An 18,807-nucleotide genomic window follows, 5' to 3' on the forward strand; every position below is an offset into this window, starting at 1 on the left:
TATTCCAAAAATTTGAATGATTAAGTTGATACCATTTTCTAGCATGTGATGACACTTCCAAAATAAAAGCTTCTCAGTCAACTCTGTTTTGCTTTGGAGTATTGGAATTTATACCTTGTAGGGATAACACAGAGAAAAATTATCCTGTAAATAAATGACAAATGTCAGAAACACAAATCTCTGAGAATCTATTCACGTACTGTGCATTCAATATATTTTCCTCAGCTAAAAACAACAAAATCATTATTTCCAAACTATTTTAAAACATGTGAAGAATTACTGTGCCATTTCCAAGAGGTTTTCTTTATTTCAAGCCTCATTCGTGTGGTAATGGCTAACACCAAATAGGTAAATGTAATGAATTCTGTTCACTGTGGCACAAATTGGCTTTCTGTGACTCATATGTGCTCTTCATGATCCTCTGCAATTAAAGATGTGACAGCTAAAGATCTAGTTTCACTAAAATCATCCATAGACAACACTTTCGGAGATGTTAGAGTAGCTCCTTTAAAATAACCCTCTGAACAAAGGATTTTTCCACAGTTTGACTGAGTAACTAAATAAAGTGCTATATATATGTCCAACCATACTTTCATGAAAGATTTTCAGTTTACACCAATAAAAAAGCAAGTACAACAGAGATGAAACTCAACATGCCATTTTTGTAGTAAACTACATCTCCAAGTTACTCAATAGCTCTTTAATCAATGTCCTGAATAATTACCACTCATTATTCTTGATGCATTGTAAGAGAACACATGACTATATATCACTCACAATTATCATTACATTTTATGTTAATTTAATACACTACCATACGTACCATCTCAAGGTTAAAAAGAAAAAAAAGAGTCTCGAACATTTCTGAAAGAGATATAGCTCAGGAATTGACTTTCATTTCCATTATTTAAGATAAGTAAAAGTACAGATTTATAGATATGTTAGCCACTACTGGTAATAATTATTCATTTGGATTACTTTATCAGATATAAAAGACTGGAAATGAAGACCAAATTTAGTTGCTAGCATAGCTCATGGACTCTGCATATTATTTAAAATAACTTCTATACATGGGAACGCTTTGTAGTCTCAGACTTTTTGATAAACCATCGCAATGGCAAGCACTATACAGGAATTTGAATGAAATGGGCTACCCTTCCAGTTCAAGGCATCTAGCGAGATGGTCTGCCAAGTTCATCAGAAGGTGTGACCAACCCTGGTCATGTAACCAGCAAAATGAGCAAAGAAGTTCTGGGCTCAGGTATATTCTCATGTTTAGTCACTTCCTAAGCTGCTGCAGTCTCATAGTGTAGACAAATCATAAAAATCTGCAGAGAGACTGTGTGCTCTGAATTCCCATTTTTTAGTTACATCACGTTGCCTAAGATAGCTATGACTGATTTTTCTATTAAACTGTCAAATATAAGACAACTAATAAGGAAAGTAGATACTACTAGTACTACTAATAGATACTACTAATTGTGAGAAGAGGTAAAATAATAGATAATACTGATTAAGTGAGAAGAGATCAAGAAATATATTTGAAAAGAGAACTTTTTTTCAGGAAAAAAAGAACAGGAACAAATAAAAAAATGAAAACAACAGGAGTAAAAGAGTGCATAATGATATCTGGGAGGGGATCGTATTAAGAAACAGAAAGTTTCACGAACACTAAACAAGCCAGAGGAAAGAGAGGCAAGAAAAGTGAGAGAAATGGAAAAGGAAAAAAAGAATGAGGGGTGAGATTTCTCAGACAGCTTGGTATTAAAGGTTCTGAATATGGACACATGCACAGCAAGAATCTGGGAATGCTTCCTAGCAGAACATAACAGCAAATCAGCAGGATAAATGCAAATACCCGGAGGCTTTGATACTATGTATCAAGATACATAGTAAAAAGAAGAGTTAAGAAGGATGTATCATTGGATATTAGTAAATAGGAAAGAGAAAGGGAGAGCACAGCAATCTGTTCCTTGCCACAACCCCAGCTGATTCCACGATTCTCCCCATTAATTTCCTTGTCACATTCACAAGAAGTTCTAAAATCCTATTTCACTGTAAGGTTGCAAAAACTCCTGGAACACTAATATATGCAAAAACACCCAAATTGACAGCCTTTCCCTGAATATTCAAAACAGTTAATGCTGTTCTTCTATTTCTGGAATGCTGTACAAGTAGAACATAAATTGCAATGAGTTACAATAACTTTAATAGTAAGCTCATATTTAGATTTTTTTGTTTCCTAGCAGTGTTCAGTGTACGATGATTTTCATTTCATCTGAGATACTGAAAAAAGAAATCATGGCACTGCCAAAGCAGATGACTGCTGTAATGAATACCACAGCTGAGAGTCTCAGTGAAATTCCACTAATAAGAAATACTATTAATGTAAAAGTTTCCTTTCTCAGCTTGATAGTGTGTCCTTCTGGGGAGGACTGGTCTTTACGTCTCTCAAGGTGCTGCAAAGCAAACTTCAAATGTAATAATTGTATTTTTAAGTGTATATATATTAGCTTGTTTTTAAGCTTCCTATTTGGAAGTCTTACAAACCATCCACTCTGAAGACTCCTAGTCTTTTAACCAACTGAATGATTAGGCCTAATAACAAATCATGAAATATCCCAGAAGTTTTTTTTTGTGAAAGCATCCAACTTATCTTTTTTTTAATATATAAAAAAAATTAATATGGATATATCGCTAATAGAGAACAACTCTCCTGTATAACCTAAAATATATAAAAAAGTCTAAAAATATATAATATATTCAAATTTAAAAACATCTTTGTAGGACTCTTGAGAGGTATGACTCATTAACTCTTTCATGTCATTTGGGGATCTCTGAAAGAAAGCAACCATACAGAGTATTTCTATTATCAGAATAACATCTCTTTTTCACATCACTGAGACCCCAGAACCTCATGCACAGCACTCTGGGATCACACGTGGGCTGAGACTGAGGCACATGGAAAAAAGAACCATCACCTCAAAAATAAGACTCATCTAAATTCTCTGACTTTCATACAAAAGCCTTATTTGACTTTAAAAATACAACATCAGGTTACAGAAATAGCCATATGGTCCCTACTAAAATAAGTACCACCTCAGTTTGCTAATTGAAGTCTGCCTACAGTGTATATACACGATTTCAAATAAGTTCTTCAACCGTTATGGTAACCTGAGCATTCCTGGTCTGATGCCAGGTTGATAGCACAAAATATTTGAATAAAAGACTCTCCAGCTTTGACCAACATTCACAGACATCATTACATGACAAATATAAACTACATAACAAAGTGTAAATTCCTATACAGTAAATTAAACTATTTATGCAATCCACCAGCTGAAAGAAGCCTCCAAAAAAAGGCTACATTAGTATCAGCCCGTAATCCCAAGGACATTTTGATGAGTTAAAAGCACATTTATCACCATGTTCTTCAGGATTTCCATTATACAGCTGTACCAAAACTTCCATTACTCTTCGTGTTGCTGACTGAATAAGACAATTGAACCAAAATAAAGTAGCAGTGGCATCATGTGTTAGAAAGAGACATGAAGTTACTTCTGCCAGCTCCATCTTCTATATCTTACTGTGGACTGAAAATCAAAGGTTTAAGGGAAACTGCAAAAGCCAGATGCATCTCTAGGACACACGAGAACTACACAGTATCAGTAAGGACCAGAGCTAGTAGGTCCACTGCAGCTGAAAATTATTTCAATGTATAAACAAATAAACAAGGTGCATAACAGCTTATGTAAATAATTCTTACAGCATGAAAACAAGAAGAGTTTTTCCACATGCAGACCCTTCCTCAGCTGATCTAATAACAGGTATGGCCTCTTCCTACTAACCCGCCTCCAAGCTAAGCTTAGAAAAATGTGAATTTTTGCAGGAATGGACTATATGAAGTCATAAATCCTGCATCAGAACTTGAAAGGGAGATGAAGCTGTTGAGCAGGATTTGTTAGGTGACAATTTCATGCATAGCTGCCCCCAGGGGACAGCACAGGAATTACCATAGGAAATGCTGGGATTCTGATCTGATTAGCAACAGAGAATCAGTGACTTTCTTTACTCCGTGAGTCCGGCCAGCAGAGCCGGTGCAGAGCAGCGAGGGATGCAAAAGCCCTGTTCATCTTCTAATTACTCCTTGATCACAAATCCCAAAGAGAGAACAGCTGATGAGAGCAGGAGTGGTGCCAATCCAGTGCCAACTCCCCATGAGGGAGGAGGAGAAGCAGAAGAATAAACTTGCTTTCCCTCCCCTATGCAGCCTCTTAGTCTTAAACATGTTAAACACAGCATGTTCACATACATGTCAGCACAAACAACAACAGAAGGGTCTTATAAGAAACCACGGACAGATTAATTTGACAGTGATAAGAATTTGAACCAATTCTTGTCTCAGCATCCACAAGAAGCAGCTGAGGAAACTTTTCACTGGAGGAAAATGTAGTTTTAAAACATCTTTAAGGTAATGACACTGAAGACAGCAATTAGAACTACTACAAGCTGACAGTGCATGAGGGTCAAGTGAATTGCACCCAAAATGCTACAGAAATAATAATAATAATGATGATAGTGAGCTGTCAAAAATCTCTGTGACAGCTGTCCCTAAAGAGAGGGAACACCATGGGAAGCAAAATGAGTGATGTTCACAAAGGTGCAAACAACCTACAGACCTAAAGGCTGACTTAGAGCACAGAGGAGCCTCTGAGAACATTGATAAATCTGTCCTCTACAAGATCCTGCTGAAAATCCTAGCGGCACACGGCATCATTCATCGTCCACCTGGCTGCTGCTGTCACACTATGGAGATGGCTTTATCACATCTGTGTGATAGGTAGACAAGAGCTGATCCAAAAGTCCATTTTAAAGCCAATGGAAAAAGTTGCCCTGACTGTAATGGCACTTTCATCAAGCTCAGAAGCGATAAGTACCTTAGGAACCTGCTAGATAAAGGTTGCTGCTACTTAAATGTAAAGGTAATGATATTGTCTGCACAGTGAAAGACACCGGAAGAAAATTAAATTCTGATGTGTTTGCACTGGTTCTCTGAAATGTGACACACAGCTTTGGAGCTCCTGCAGCACAAAACATCATCCAGCTTCACGATCATTTTCGTATGGGCATTTGGGACGAGAAAATATTCTCTATGGGACAGCTTTGAGACACGTTTGCTCATGTTCTGGACCATTTGCCATTGCTATAGGTTGTCCTTACCACAGATACTGACATGTGAACTTGTATTTGGAGTAATTCATTTTTTCCTCCAAAGGTGCACCCCCCCACTCACGCAATCTGAGTGAATGCACAATACCAAGTCCGTCCTTCAAGACTAAAAACATTTACTGGGTAAGAAAATTACGGCTACACTTTCATTTTTTGCATTGCATTCTTCTGACCAGGTAATTGCAAGTTGGAATTAAAAAGCACTTTCAAGTCCTATACGCCACTGTGATTTTTTTCTGGTCACTATTTTTTTTTCCAGTTTGTCTATTTTAAGCAAAATTTAATTATTATTCAATGTGTGCTGCTGATAGAGACAGAATTAAGCAGAATAACTGCAAGACCAGATTATTTTTCCCCCTCTCACATTATAAAATAATTGCTTTCCAGATTTGGCCAGCCTATTTGACTGTTTAATAATAAGAAGTAACTGTGAATCTTCACTCAGAGCTTAGGTTTTTCCTTCATCTGATTTTCCTCATTTTGCATAGCACAAACATTTGAGAACTCCTTCCAACAAAATCTGATTGCTGTAGTGAGAATTGTACCCATTCATGTATATGGAGAGACAGAGAACGAGATTTCTCATTCACACAGAGGTATAGAAACATTTGGTGATTAAGAATCCAAGTGAACATAAAAGAAAAATATGAATAAAACTAGGAGAATGGTTTCAGGAATATTTATGCATTTTGTGGCACTTTATGGAACTGGACAGCTGGGTAGACATTTGTTTTCTTTCTTGAGACTGCTGAAAATTTTTTTTAGTTTATTTTCTTTAATCTCAGGAATCTTCATCCCAAGGTGGAATGCTGCTGCCGTGATAATACTGACCCATGGACTAACCCAGGTTGAAAGGATCTTAGAAAGTGCTTAGTCCAATGTCCTGCACAGAGCAGGATCAACAGCGATTCCAGCTCAGGTGGCCCAAGGTTGGGTCCATCTGCGGCCTCAAAGTGCAAAGCCTCTGTGGGACAAGTGGGATTATGCTTGAGTGCATTTAACAAATGAAATATGATATGAATATAATGTTGGGGGCTTTGATTCCAAGATAGTGTCGCTGACAGATTTCTGTCAAAAGATGTATGAGAACACTTACAAAGCCAGAGAAGTATTAACTCTTTTGTTTTCTAAATGCTTCCACTTTGTCCATATTGTTGTTTACATTCTAGGTTAATTTCAAATAAATATTTCAGTCTATATTTGTTTAAATATATGCACATATTTATACATGTATATGTAAATACATCCTTATATACATTTAAAATGTGAAAAAACAGCAGGGCGCCTCTACGCAGAGATTTGGTTTAGCTCTTTTAAAGCTATTTTTAAAACCCCTAGGATGTCTGTTATTAATGTGACTTCAACCACATGCTAGCACATCAATCAATATTCTTCAGTATTCTATTTCATATATCAAATGTATGTGAAAATATTTTCATAGCAAGTGTTGTTGCATTAGAAAAAAACCCCAAGAAACCCAGTAAGTCATCTCTAGTTTGTAAATCTAATCATAACACTGAAACCAAAGAAAGATGTTAATTCCTTTTGATCTAAAATTCATGACCACTAACAACATATACTAGTTTGTCTGCAAGACTAAAATTCTGAATGTGTGATCAATGACTATTTTAAGATTAAGTGACCATTTGGGATTACATTCATCAATACTAATGGTATCTTATTTAAAAGTTTAATGAGAAAGCTATAATGCATATCACATTTCTCAGTAAGATACATTATTATTGAATTTCAGATAGAGAGTATTATGAAAAATGAAATAAAAGCAAAAAAATCCATTGTTTAAAATGGATTTTGTAAGTGTATTGAACATGTGAACTGGACTGTAGGCATTTGTTAAGAGGGCTATTCTTTAAGTAATTCAATCTCGTTTATGTTCCGTACATATAGAAAGAGTACTAAGTTAGATCTGAAATGAGTCACTATTGAACATGCTGATATCTACAGCATAAAAAACATATATGGCATTTTCAGCAAAATGTTTTAACATAATGGGTCAGTCGGATGCATGAAGTGATTTTGTGCCTCAGAAGTCATTTATTCACTGTATTTGAAGACGTGAGCCAGCTCTTGTACTTGAGAAATCAATAAGTGTAGCAGTTGAACTAACAGTGATTCATGCTCAGGGTAAAACCTGTCAAAACTGAGAGATGTGTAAAATATTCTTTTAGTCCATATTCTTTTGGTAGTAAGGAAGAGAATTATTATTTCTTGGGAGCACAGAACAAAGAGCTTTTAAAAGCAGATGGGCGTATCAGTTGACTCGAGTTGCTTACGGTGAACTCTGGCAGATCTCAATCCAAATTAAAGTTCTGTTCAGCTTTTCCAGTCTCCAGCCACTAATACAGTCTCCAATTAGGACTCCTAGCAGTCCTTGCCCTGTTATTTATTCAGGCTGTCCTTGGTGGTTTTCTACTAAAATAAAATAAAAAATACAACACAAAAAACAACCATACCAACCACAATACTATAAAACTGATTTTTCCATTCAGCATTGCTGAGGAAGACTTATTCTCACGGATATTTGATAAAAATGTCACTAGTACCTCATCTTCTAAAAGATACATTACAACATAATCGTAAAACTAGCTTTCAGTTGTACACTATTCCTGGTAACATCATTAGTACACACAACGGATTATAGTAAGGGATAAATGGAATTTAAAAATCCCACCTTTTAAACACAGTGCTTTTTTGTCTATAAGCTATGATGGACAAACCCTGAACTTAAAATGGACATTTCTGGGATATTTTTGCATATTATCAAAACAGAGAGAGAAGCAGGGAGCATGTGATCAGGCTGGCAGCTTCACAGCAGAAGCTACAGCTTATACTGTATAAAATAATTTGTTCATAGATTAAGGGAACTGCTGACTTCAATAGTGTAATGTTGCCTATTTATTTAGCACACAGGGATTCCAGCCCCTGTGGATTATTCTGTAGTGCAGGAATGCAACCACCTGAAAATCACAGTTTGTTAAGACTGAGTTTCTAAACTGCTGGATCTTGGAAACTCAGCTGGAAGCTACCTAAGTATTCCCAAGATAATATTGTCATTCTTATTAAGTATGAATACTGTTATTGAAAATATATACTTTTCAAAAATCTCAATAAACATACTGTTTGAAAAGCTAAATACCTGAGAATCAATTTTTACTGAACAACAGCAAAGCACAATGTTCTTTTTTTCCAATACTGTCTTGAGTAAGAAGTTGAAAAAGGCAAATTCTGATTTTTTCAACTCTGGCAATCCTGAATGGGGAAAAAAAGAGCCATCATCTGCCTAAATCAGAATTATTTTATTTATTTTGTTTACTTATAAAACTTGAGGCTGAACAGCAATCCTGTAAGTATAACAGGAACAGAGAGACCCAGTAAGTTATTTGAAAAGCAACAACCCCTTGCCTTATATGATTTCCTAAGAAAAAATAGAGGACAATCAATTTTTTTAAACTGTTACACAATGCTGAACTTGTATGTATGAATCAATATGTCAGCTGATGAAATCATGCACTTTCTAGAAGAAATTAAAAAACCCCTCTGAAAAATACATAAGTGGCTCAATATGGACATGTATGTGACATGTTCACTTTTATATTAGATTTTTTATAAAGTGGAAGCATCCAAATTGTACCCTGGCTTCCATACCTTTTTAGATCAGAATTTCTTTTAAAGGAAGAAATTGTGACAGTTCAGCCCCTTGTTCTGCAGGTGCTCATATCAATGCTCCAGCTGAGAGCAGCCCCATCATCCCATCACAAATACACCAAGAATGTAAATATAATAATGCATCCATAAAGACAAATAATGCAAAAGATATGCAGACAGTCCAGGTATAACTCTGCTATTCCTAATCAGTAATAAGCTACTGACCTGTCTGATGAACTGAATTGAAGCATTAATACTTACAGGACTGCAATTGAGCATGGACAAAATGAGCCGTTGATCAGATGAAGGCCATTTATCAAACAAATACTAAACAAACATAAATGCTGATGATTCCCAGCATAAAACACACTTTCTTTTTCCCTCATGTTCTATTTACGAGGACTGGTGGTTATTACATTTTGACACATGATTTAGATGAAACCCTGGACAGAAGTGGGACACTATGTACTCGCATGAATACTCACTCCTATGGGGTAATTCATGGAAACAGTGTCACCGAATTCATTGTGCAAGATTTTACTACAAAGTACAACATCTACTTATGCAACGACCATGTCTTTTTATACCTTTAAAATGCCTTGCAGATCTATGGAGATATATAAAATAAAGACAAATATATGTAATAGATGAGTAGTATGCCAAGATCACTTACAGCCTAGCTATTATGTTAACAAATTTTAATATAGCCACCTATAGCTTCAACTCAAAGTAAAACAACAGCCTTTAAAAGCGGAAAATTTGAGCAGACCACTTCCATAAATATCTGGCCTTTTAAACATCCAATCTTGTCATATCTAAGAGAGAAATAAAATATATCACAAAAATATTTGCAAGAAATAACTTCAAATTTTGGGTGTGGATCTCACTTAAAATTCCATTCTTATTTTTTTCTCACTGCCCTAAAGCTGATAAAAACTGGTCTTTTGAGTTCTTGACAAGTGATAAGGATGAATGAGAAAGTCACGTCTGCATCAGACTTTTATTTATGATCTCCTGAGTTCAGGAGTTTGCATGTGCATTATTTGCTTCTGGACTCATCTCAAAATGAATTACTGAAAGATGGAAGACCACTCTGTCTGAGGACCTAAGGAAATTCACTGCAAAACCAGCTTTATCTAAAGACGAATGCATTTCTGGAATAAAAAGTTGATAGTGTGAATTTTAGAGCAGACAGTTACTTCACAAACAGTGCTACATAAAATGTTTTCCAGATTGCTGGTGGTTTAAATCTTCTGTTATTCTTGTGCATGTAATAACCTTTTTCAGAAAATATTGTTTCCATGTGCTATAAGACAGATTTTGTTTCATCTTTTTTGTGTATGTTTCCAATCATTAGCTGGTGCTCCAGATAATGCTCTTCAAAGTCAGATTTTCATAAGCACTATATAAACTATCTTGTAGAAAACACCTGCACAGATTAACACCAAACAGTGGCTTGATTGAAAATAAGACATAATGCAAGGTGATTTCTTTATCCTCTAATTTTTGCAGAAAAAAAATGCAATAATTAATTTCACTAATCAAGAAGATTATTGACAATTCAACATTTATTTTCCACCTAATTGGCAGAAAGATAATCTCCAAATGCAGAATAGATAATCATAATTTAAGACTTCATTGAATCTTTCCACTCAGGGATTCTTCTAATCTGAAGACAAACTCCTGAAGGTCTTTTCAGTGCACTCGAGTAAACCAGAACCAGAGACAATCTCTAAAACCTTGATGAGCATGTCACTTGTTGCTGTGTGCCCTTAATTCACTGTAGACTGTGGTCAGCACTCCCCCTCATTATCCTCTGGAAAACAGATACTATAGCAGCAAAGTGATGACAGACATCAGCACCCAGCAGATAAGCAACTTCTTTCTCTTGGGGTGTCTTTGATTCAGGCACTGTGTTGGACTCTCATCTTTACTTCAAAACATTAAGCTACAAATGTTCAAAACCCACTGTTGAAATATTATTCATTCCTCCTGAATGAGGGATGGTTAGAACTAAAACTGTTTTTCTCTCACCTTTCTGAAGAGGATTGGATAATTCTTCCTCCTGATCTTACCATAAGAATTATTAAAATCTATTTTCACAGTGCTTTAAACTAAATACATTGTTTTATTAGAATTCTCTAGCTAAAAAAAGATTACAGTTGAAGTCTTAATTCACAAAAACATTTCCTTTCTTTAAGGAGTGTATAAATGCTTATGCTCCTAAACTACAGATTAACTTTAATCTGTTTTTAAGCACATTTCTGTACCGAGGGCTAGAAAAAACTCACACATAATATGTCTTGCATTGAAAGAAGGATGCATTAATAATAGTAAAGAGAATAATGTAGGAAAATTTCCTGAAAGTTGGTATTCAAAAAGGATTTGAAAGCAAGGAGAAGGAAAGGGCAATTTGTAGGAAAAATAAACCAAACCAAAACCCAACCAAATCACAAGGAAAGGATTATAATATCAAGTGAGGAAAAAAGGAGGTTTGCAAGGAAAAAGAGGAACTGATCTCATTTACTTGTTCTGTTGCTCATCTATGGCATATTATATTCTAGCAAGAGCACAGGGAGAACATGCCTATGATGTCTGAGCAAAAAATCCACTAATATCCAGAATAAAGCTTATTTTCATTTCACGTGGTCTCCAGGGACCACTTGCGAGGTATAACATTCTGCTGAGGGACACAGAAGTTTCTCAATAGTAAAAGAATTTCTTAGGACCTCAGTGCTCACTGCATGGGAAATTGCAAATTTACTGCCCCATTCTTCACCATTACTGCAAGAACAGTGTGTCTGATTTCCATTTCCTAATCAAAACTATAAATCAGGTTTCGGTCGTTGTGAATAACACCACCAGCAGAGTGAGTAAAACCTTAAATGTCATTTTAACACAGTCCTTATTAAAAGCAATAGTGAAATAACCTTTCCCCTGAAAATTTCAACTGGCCTAGATGCTCTGCCTCTCGGAGCATCACATTCTTTACTCATACCTTGGCAGCCTTCAAAGGAGAGTCAAAATCAAAAAGATACAGCACTGCGAAAGCGTCCCCTCTCCGCACACAATACGCACAATGGTTTCCCTGCTGCTGTGTTCACACTGTCCCAGAAGAATCAGGATGGCAGGACATCCAGCAAGAACCTCTGTGTTCATCCCTCAAATTAGTTCCTACTTACTGATCTGCTGCCTTGCAAAACGAGACTTTTTCAGCCATACCGACCAAATTACGGTGAGTGACAGAAAGTCTGAACTACACACAGTCGATCCATGCAAGTTTTTTGGCAAAGTCAAAAAACTTGGAGAACTGATGAAAGCATTTCAGAAGTGTGGAGAACTATGGAGCACTGCAGCAAAGAACACACAGAAACTACCTCTAAAATTGCCACAGCCTTCTGTTAAAAAAGAAAACGCCAGACAGCCATGGTGCTTATGCCAGTAATCCTGGTTTATATTCTGTGACCTGCTAGAATATAGACAGAAGGAACCTGATGTCCAGAAATCAATTTACAACACTTTGAATTCCTTAGCAAAGGAATTTTCTTCCATATGAAGTTTAGCGAGCTACACGAAAACAGCTGCTGTGCCACTTGAAATGGTTTTGTTCCTTCCATTAAGCATGATTTAAATGATTCATTCAATTATTACTTTTGTATTCAAAGACGGCTTATTTTCATGCAGATTTATATCCTGTTATGCATAAAGGACATTCTTAATTGTGCTGAAACAACTGCAAATTTAATTAAAGTTTGCCATTCTGTGCATAAAATAAAGAAAATGCTGACAATAGTAAAATAAATATTCAACTATTTAATTTAACTCAACATTTATTTTTAATCCAAACATCAAAATAACCTTGTTTCTAATTACAATTTCATGACAAAATGTCTTGAAGAAACATTTGTCTCTATTTTTCTCCAATCTGTTCAGCTGAAACACACTGGCTTATTTCTAAAGCTGTTGATTAATAAATCTGTTCCAGCTGTATTACTGTATGTTACAAAGAACACAGATTAATGTATGTAAACAACCATTATAATTTTAAAAACCCAAAGCCTTGACAGTCCAAAAAAAGCAGAAATGCCATCAAATACATTACAGTGCAATTATATGCCTAAATCTTAACAAAGAAGGAAAATCAAGGGGCAAACATAGGTGTAAAGTCCAGGTGGCAATTTACAGCACATGGTGAAAGCAACTAAATGATTACAAAAGGTTATTTGCAGTTCCCTGTACTGGATATTATTAAAGACTCAAGCAAATCCTCAGTTTCACAAAAAGTTATAGCCAAATGAGATATGAGCATAGAATCTGGCCTGGTTCTACTGAAACTGATTTGAAAAACTCCCATTAAGTCATGCCATTTAATGTTAATTTTAATTTTATAGGCAATACATCTTATAATTTATAGTTAACAGCTGGAGGAAGGAGTAAGGTAGACAGGTGGATTTAATCTCATCCAGACCCAGTAAGTCTGGCTCTGACTGAGAAAAAAAGAAGAAATCCCAAGAAGAATGAACACTCATTTCATTCTTCATGTTATGAGGAAGCATTAGTTATGCAGAAATAAGGAGGGTTTCCAAAGCATCCCACACACCTTTTCCCCAATAGAGTTTGAGAAAACAGCAGTGCCTCACCAGCCTAACAAAAACCCCAAGAAGCAGAAAATTTGGAGGGAAAAAAGGCTTTTTACTACATACTCACTTTTTTTTTTTTAATTTGTAACTTCTGAAAGAATTTGCTTACACTCCTTTTGGTGATTTTTCCCTTCCATCCCAAGGAACAGATTTTTCCCAGGAGGTAAAAGATTTCAATGGCATTATCATTATTTACATCAACAGAGGACCTGTCTGCAACATCCAGTAGCTGACCAAATTCAGCATCGCCACCGCTATTTCCAGAGGACGCAACAATCACAGGACGTTTCTGGTCTGAAAGCCACGAGCCCAGCTGGAACACTCGATAGTAACCATCACAAACCTCATCCAAAGCCATCCAGGACCACACCACAAACTGCTTGCCGAACCCTGTTCATTTCTCATTTTAATTTACTTCTTGTCAACATACTTGAGCAAAGGAAACAGCTAAATGCAAAACTAAGTGTTTCAAACCTCACCCCTCTATGTAACTACCAGCAACTGGACTGTAAAAGGAAAGTTTCTTTTTGCAACGAAACCAAGAACAAAATATGGAAAGAGCGTTCTCCTGCAGAGGAATATATTCAGCATGCACTGATAACAATTTGCATCTCAATAGACCATCTTTACTGTGGGGCAGCGAGACATCCCTGATGTTACTATATCTAGATGTAGTAAAGTGTGATGGATATTTTCATGCTTTCCTCTATTTCTGTATCAGCTATATATGCAACTACTAAGAAAATCTGAAAGAAACTAACCCAAAATGAAAATTTCAATAAATTGAATGAGGAAATTGAGTCAGTATAAGGGATTATTGAAGTATTTCACACAAAAAGAAACAATCAAGAATGGAAAGGGCAAGGAGCAAACATTTTTCAGACAGGAATCAAACTGGAACTTTCTTCAACAAAACCAGTGAACTGAACAACAGCGGCTCTTTCCTGGCTTATTGATATATGTATTTCATAACAAGAGCTTGATCCAGAATCCACTAGAACCAGTAGAAGAAAACCCTGCTTGGATCTAGTCTCAAGTAAACAAATCATTTTACATCAATACCTTTAGAATACTTCGGATCATCTTTCAGCACTTTTTCCAGTGTGCAAATATAATTATTAAAGCTGCAGGTATACAGAACAATACAGCAATGTTACCAGGAGGCTAGAACGGTTTTGCATAGTGTCCTGGAAATGAATATTTTATTGTTCTAAGAATTTCACAACACACAGCTTTTGTATTATCAGTTACTAACACAAAACAATAAGTAAACTCCTATACTCTAGTAAAATGTGATAAAAAACAGTAATCATTTTGCATTTCTGAACATTCACTTCTGATATTAAGGTCACAGCTATAAGCAGGTATTTGTAAAGTTTACTGGTCCAAAATAAAACTTAAAAAAAACCCACAAAACAGCCAACTCAAACTTGCTTAAATAACCACTGAGTCCACCAATCCGGAACTATTCCGTAATGAAAGGCAGTTCACATTTTAATAGCACTTTTTGATACAAACACCAATATGCACAGAGAAAATTCATAAAACCATTTTCATTTTTTTGTGTGTTCAAAGATCTATTTTAGAAAACTCTCTATGGTTTTATTGACTGAAACTCTTTTTGACAACATAATAGCCCATAAAATCTCCAAAAACAATGAGAAACAACACATAGTCCAAAAGACTTTCAGGCTATCAGGTTTCAGACTACTGAAGCCAGCGATAAAACTTCCATGACATGAATCAGCCCAGATTTGTTTCTTTAGTATAGCCCATAGATGCCATGTACAGCTGTTTAAGCTAGAAGGAATACCAAAAGATAGGCTTTTACGTTATCAGAAGTAACAGAACAGTTTAAGGGTTATCAAACCTGTACTACAAAAACCAGCACGACACTTCAGAGAAGCCACAGCCATTCACGTCAGCTGAGAACATGCAAGATTTCTGTACACACTTAAATACACACTTCATCATTGCATCAGAAGGTTTTGGGAATTATTCAAGTACATGACTCGTATTATATGATGTGGAATCACAGATGAATTATACAAATCGGCACTGGTTTCAGAGTTTTAATTGATTACGAACAGTTGGCTTACCTGCTTAACATCATACGCAAGAAGAACAAACCTTAGGTCTGGTGAAACGGAGTACCTTGATGCTTTGAATGTTACCTAAAACAAAGTAACAGTAAAAGTGAGTTTGCAACAAGACGGATAATTTTTTTTTTTTTCAAATTTTCTTACAATTCATTTAAGAAATTCCCATTCTGATTTAGAATATGTATGTAATTTTCAGAAAAGAACGACACAACCAATTCTTAGTCTAATTTGCTGGTATCAGTATAATGGCAACAGATGAATCTGGCCTTTACACTAAATACCAATTAAGAAGCTGATGAGTTTTTTATCGCGATTGCAAGCACTAAGCTGAAGAATAACAACTATAACCAATTTATTTACAGAGGATGAAGGAAGATACTTTGGTTGCTGTGTGATTATAAGAAGAGATTCATCACTGTATTAAGCTTAAAGATAACATACAAGAAAAAGAACAGGTGCGCACTATATCTCTATTGCTTTTCCTTTAACTCCATATACACGAAGATTTTGCAAGGCAATTTGCATTAAAGAAAAACTCTTTCTTGTAAGAAAGAAAGTGCTTAGTGGTGAGCAAAGTGAAACATAAGGTAGCATTACAAAACTAATATTGCTTTACATCTATCCAAGACTACATGACACCCAACTGAATTCAGGGCTGTAATTTAATCAAGAGGTAATGCTGATGTCAGAAAGAATTTAATGTATCTAATGTATGAGGAAGATAAGAATGTGCTTTAAAGAGCACTGAAGGAAATAATTTTAAATGAATTTCAAGACACCTATTTGCAGAATGAAAGGAAAAGGGACAAGAAGTGAAAAAAGCAGATAAGATTAGAAAAAGCAGGATAGAAAAAAATATCTGAACCACAAAGTTAAAAGATAGAAGAAAACAAGCAAATAGCTATGCAGAATAAGACCTATCCACTATTGAAATGAAGGTTTTTACTTATTTTACTTCTTAAGTATCTTTTCTGTTTAGCCTAATCCCACTGCTAAACTAATGAATTCAACAGGGGTTTATAATACATGAACCAGAAGTCACAAACTAGTACATTCAGAGAAACTAAGGAGTTATTCCAGGGGGGAACAAACAAAAAACCTACCAAACAACAACAAACAAGCAAAAAAACTACCAAAAAAACCCCTCGGGTTCCTAGGTAATACAATCACAATCAAGCTATCCAAAGAAATTGAAGGAACAAAAGCAGTTTTAAAGATAAACTCTCTGTTAGTTTGATGCAAGAGCATGACAGTATCAAATGTTAGAAGAGAAACCTGCAGTCTTGAGGGGAGAAAAAAAAACCAGCCAAACCTAAAAGCATCCTTTGGTATTTCCAGAGCATTCAGAATAGTTCCTGTCGTGGTCAAACCAGCTTCTATGAGTTAACTATCTTTAGGCAAAGGCAATGTTAATCTACGAGTAACATTCCCTTTCCTTGGCACATCACTGAAAACATATTTAGATGTGAAATTTTGCTGCTTTCTAGCAGTTTATTAATTATTGCCCCACTACCTCAGTCTTCAGAAATATATAACCCAAGCAGCTTCCCAAATTTGTTCTCAGGGAGTGTGGTGTTCATCATTTCATGCTTTTAGTAAGAATCTTCAGTCACTGATTATGCCACCACAAAAGGATGCACTTAATGCAAACACCTGAGTAGCTCACCTGTGAACTATTGGCAATTCGAGGCAACACCAGCAAGAGCTGCTGACATATTCTATATCCAAGTATAGAGTCATGTGGATCTGGGATTTAAAATCATTTGAATCCTGCTGAAGATGACTTTGTTCATTCAGCTTGCACTCAAATGCAAAATTTTGTTTGCCTCCAGAGATGGCTCAGATGCATGATTTACGTGCAATGCCAACAAGTTATAATCTCTTGATTGCAGGTAATGGTTTTGGCAAAACGCTTTTTTTTTTTTTGTTGGTATAATGGCATTATTCTTGTTAAAAGGAGCATAAAGCTGTTTCAAACTTTTTAATGTTTCACTTAAGAAACAAGAAAATAAAAATTAGCCCAGCAGAAATCAAGTGTTCATTGGCAAAGCTGATAGCAATGCTGATTTCTTTAAATTCTCATAAAGAGATGATTAGCCTATTTATTTTAAAGTTGGATTTACAATCAAGCCTTTAAGGAAACATAATTTTAATTCTAATAGCATCTCAGAGAGATTAAGTGACTGAAAGTCACTTAAAGAGAGTAAAATTTCCTTAGAGTTCTGTTTTGGTTTTTTTGGTAAAGACAAGCACAATTTTGGCAATAAATTCAGAAAGCGTCTACTTGCATCCACAGAAGAAGCCCTTCTAGATTAACAACAGAAAAAAATAAATCACCTTATTCCTCCTGCCAAACATGGCAACTAAGCTCACAATCTGTGAGTTCACTAAAACAGAAGACATATTTCAGGTTTTTCCCCATGAACATGTCAAAGGTATTTCATCAACCAAGAGATACCTGACTCCAGGACTGAGGAATTTGAGATCAGCTGGTGATGGGCTTAAAAGAAAGTTGCAGTCTCTGCTGTAGGAGGTGAGATTGTGCCCCTCAAAAGCCTTTCGGAGATTGTCTATTGGGACATTGTCTACAGGGATTAGATATATTTATTCATTAAAAATAAGATTGTGAAGTCTCTGACCCCAAGGGTTTGTTCTGTTCTCAGGAGAACACATTTTTGAATTTTAAAGAAAGTGTTGGAAAAATATCATATTTGAAACACTGGGAATTAAAAAACCCTGGGTGTCTTGTTATAAAAAATCTGGAGGATGCTTGTTCCACTATCATGTCTGTGTATCTGCAGCTTCTCAAGCTTCTTGCTTTGTCAGGAGCTGTTGAGCCTTCTTCCAGGTAGACAGACCCAAATGCTGCCCCTTAGGACTATGGTTTAGCTGTGCTTGATCTCTAAGAAATGCAGCTTTGGACAAATAAGCTCTGAAATAGGGAGAAATACAGCTGGCTGATTAGGCATGACTCCTGGATGCACAAGCAGGACTAGTTTCCCTCTGCATCAGGAGACCAGGGGTAATTCAACACAGCATGGCAGTGTGTGCTCCATATACACCCCTGTCCCCTTTCCAAACCACAACAGAGGAAAGGCAGAGGAGAAGGAAAAAGGGAAGGCAAATTCCTTATATTCCTAGTATTTGTCAGCTCTACCCAGCCTCATTGA

General features: G+C 35.9%; 1 protein-coding gene across 1 annotated transcript in view; it reads right to left on the bottom strand.

Annotated features, from left to right (window-relative positions):
* DPP10 (dipeptidyl peptidase like 10) overlaps nucleotides 1–18,807 on the bottom strand; it is a gene marked incomplete at its 5' end in the record, with an annotated part of 220,898 nt that overhangs the window by 117,861 nt on the left and 84,230 nt on the right. The window contains one exon of the mRNA XM_082055996.1: nucleotides 15,635–15,709. Coding sequence (XP_081912122.1) covers nucleotides 15,635–15,709 — 75 coding nt within the window. The remainder of the gene's footprint in view (nucleotides 1–15,634; nucleotides 15,710–18,807) is intronic.

Source organism: Streptopelia decaocto (assembly GCF_964273445.1).
Source record: "Streptopelia decaocto genome assembly, chromosome: 6".
Classification (NCBI taxonomy): Eukaryota; Metazoa; Chordata; class Aves; order Columbiformes; family Columbidae; genus Streptopelia; species Streptopelia decaocto.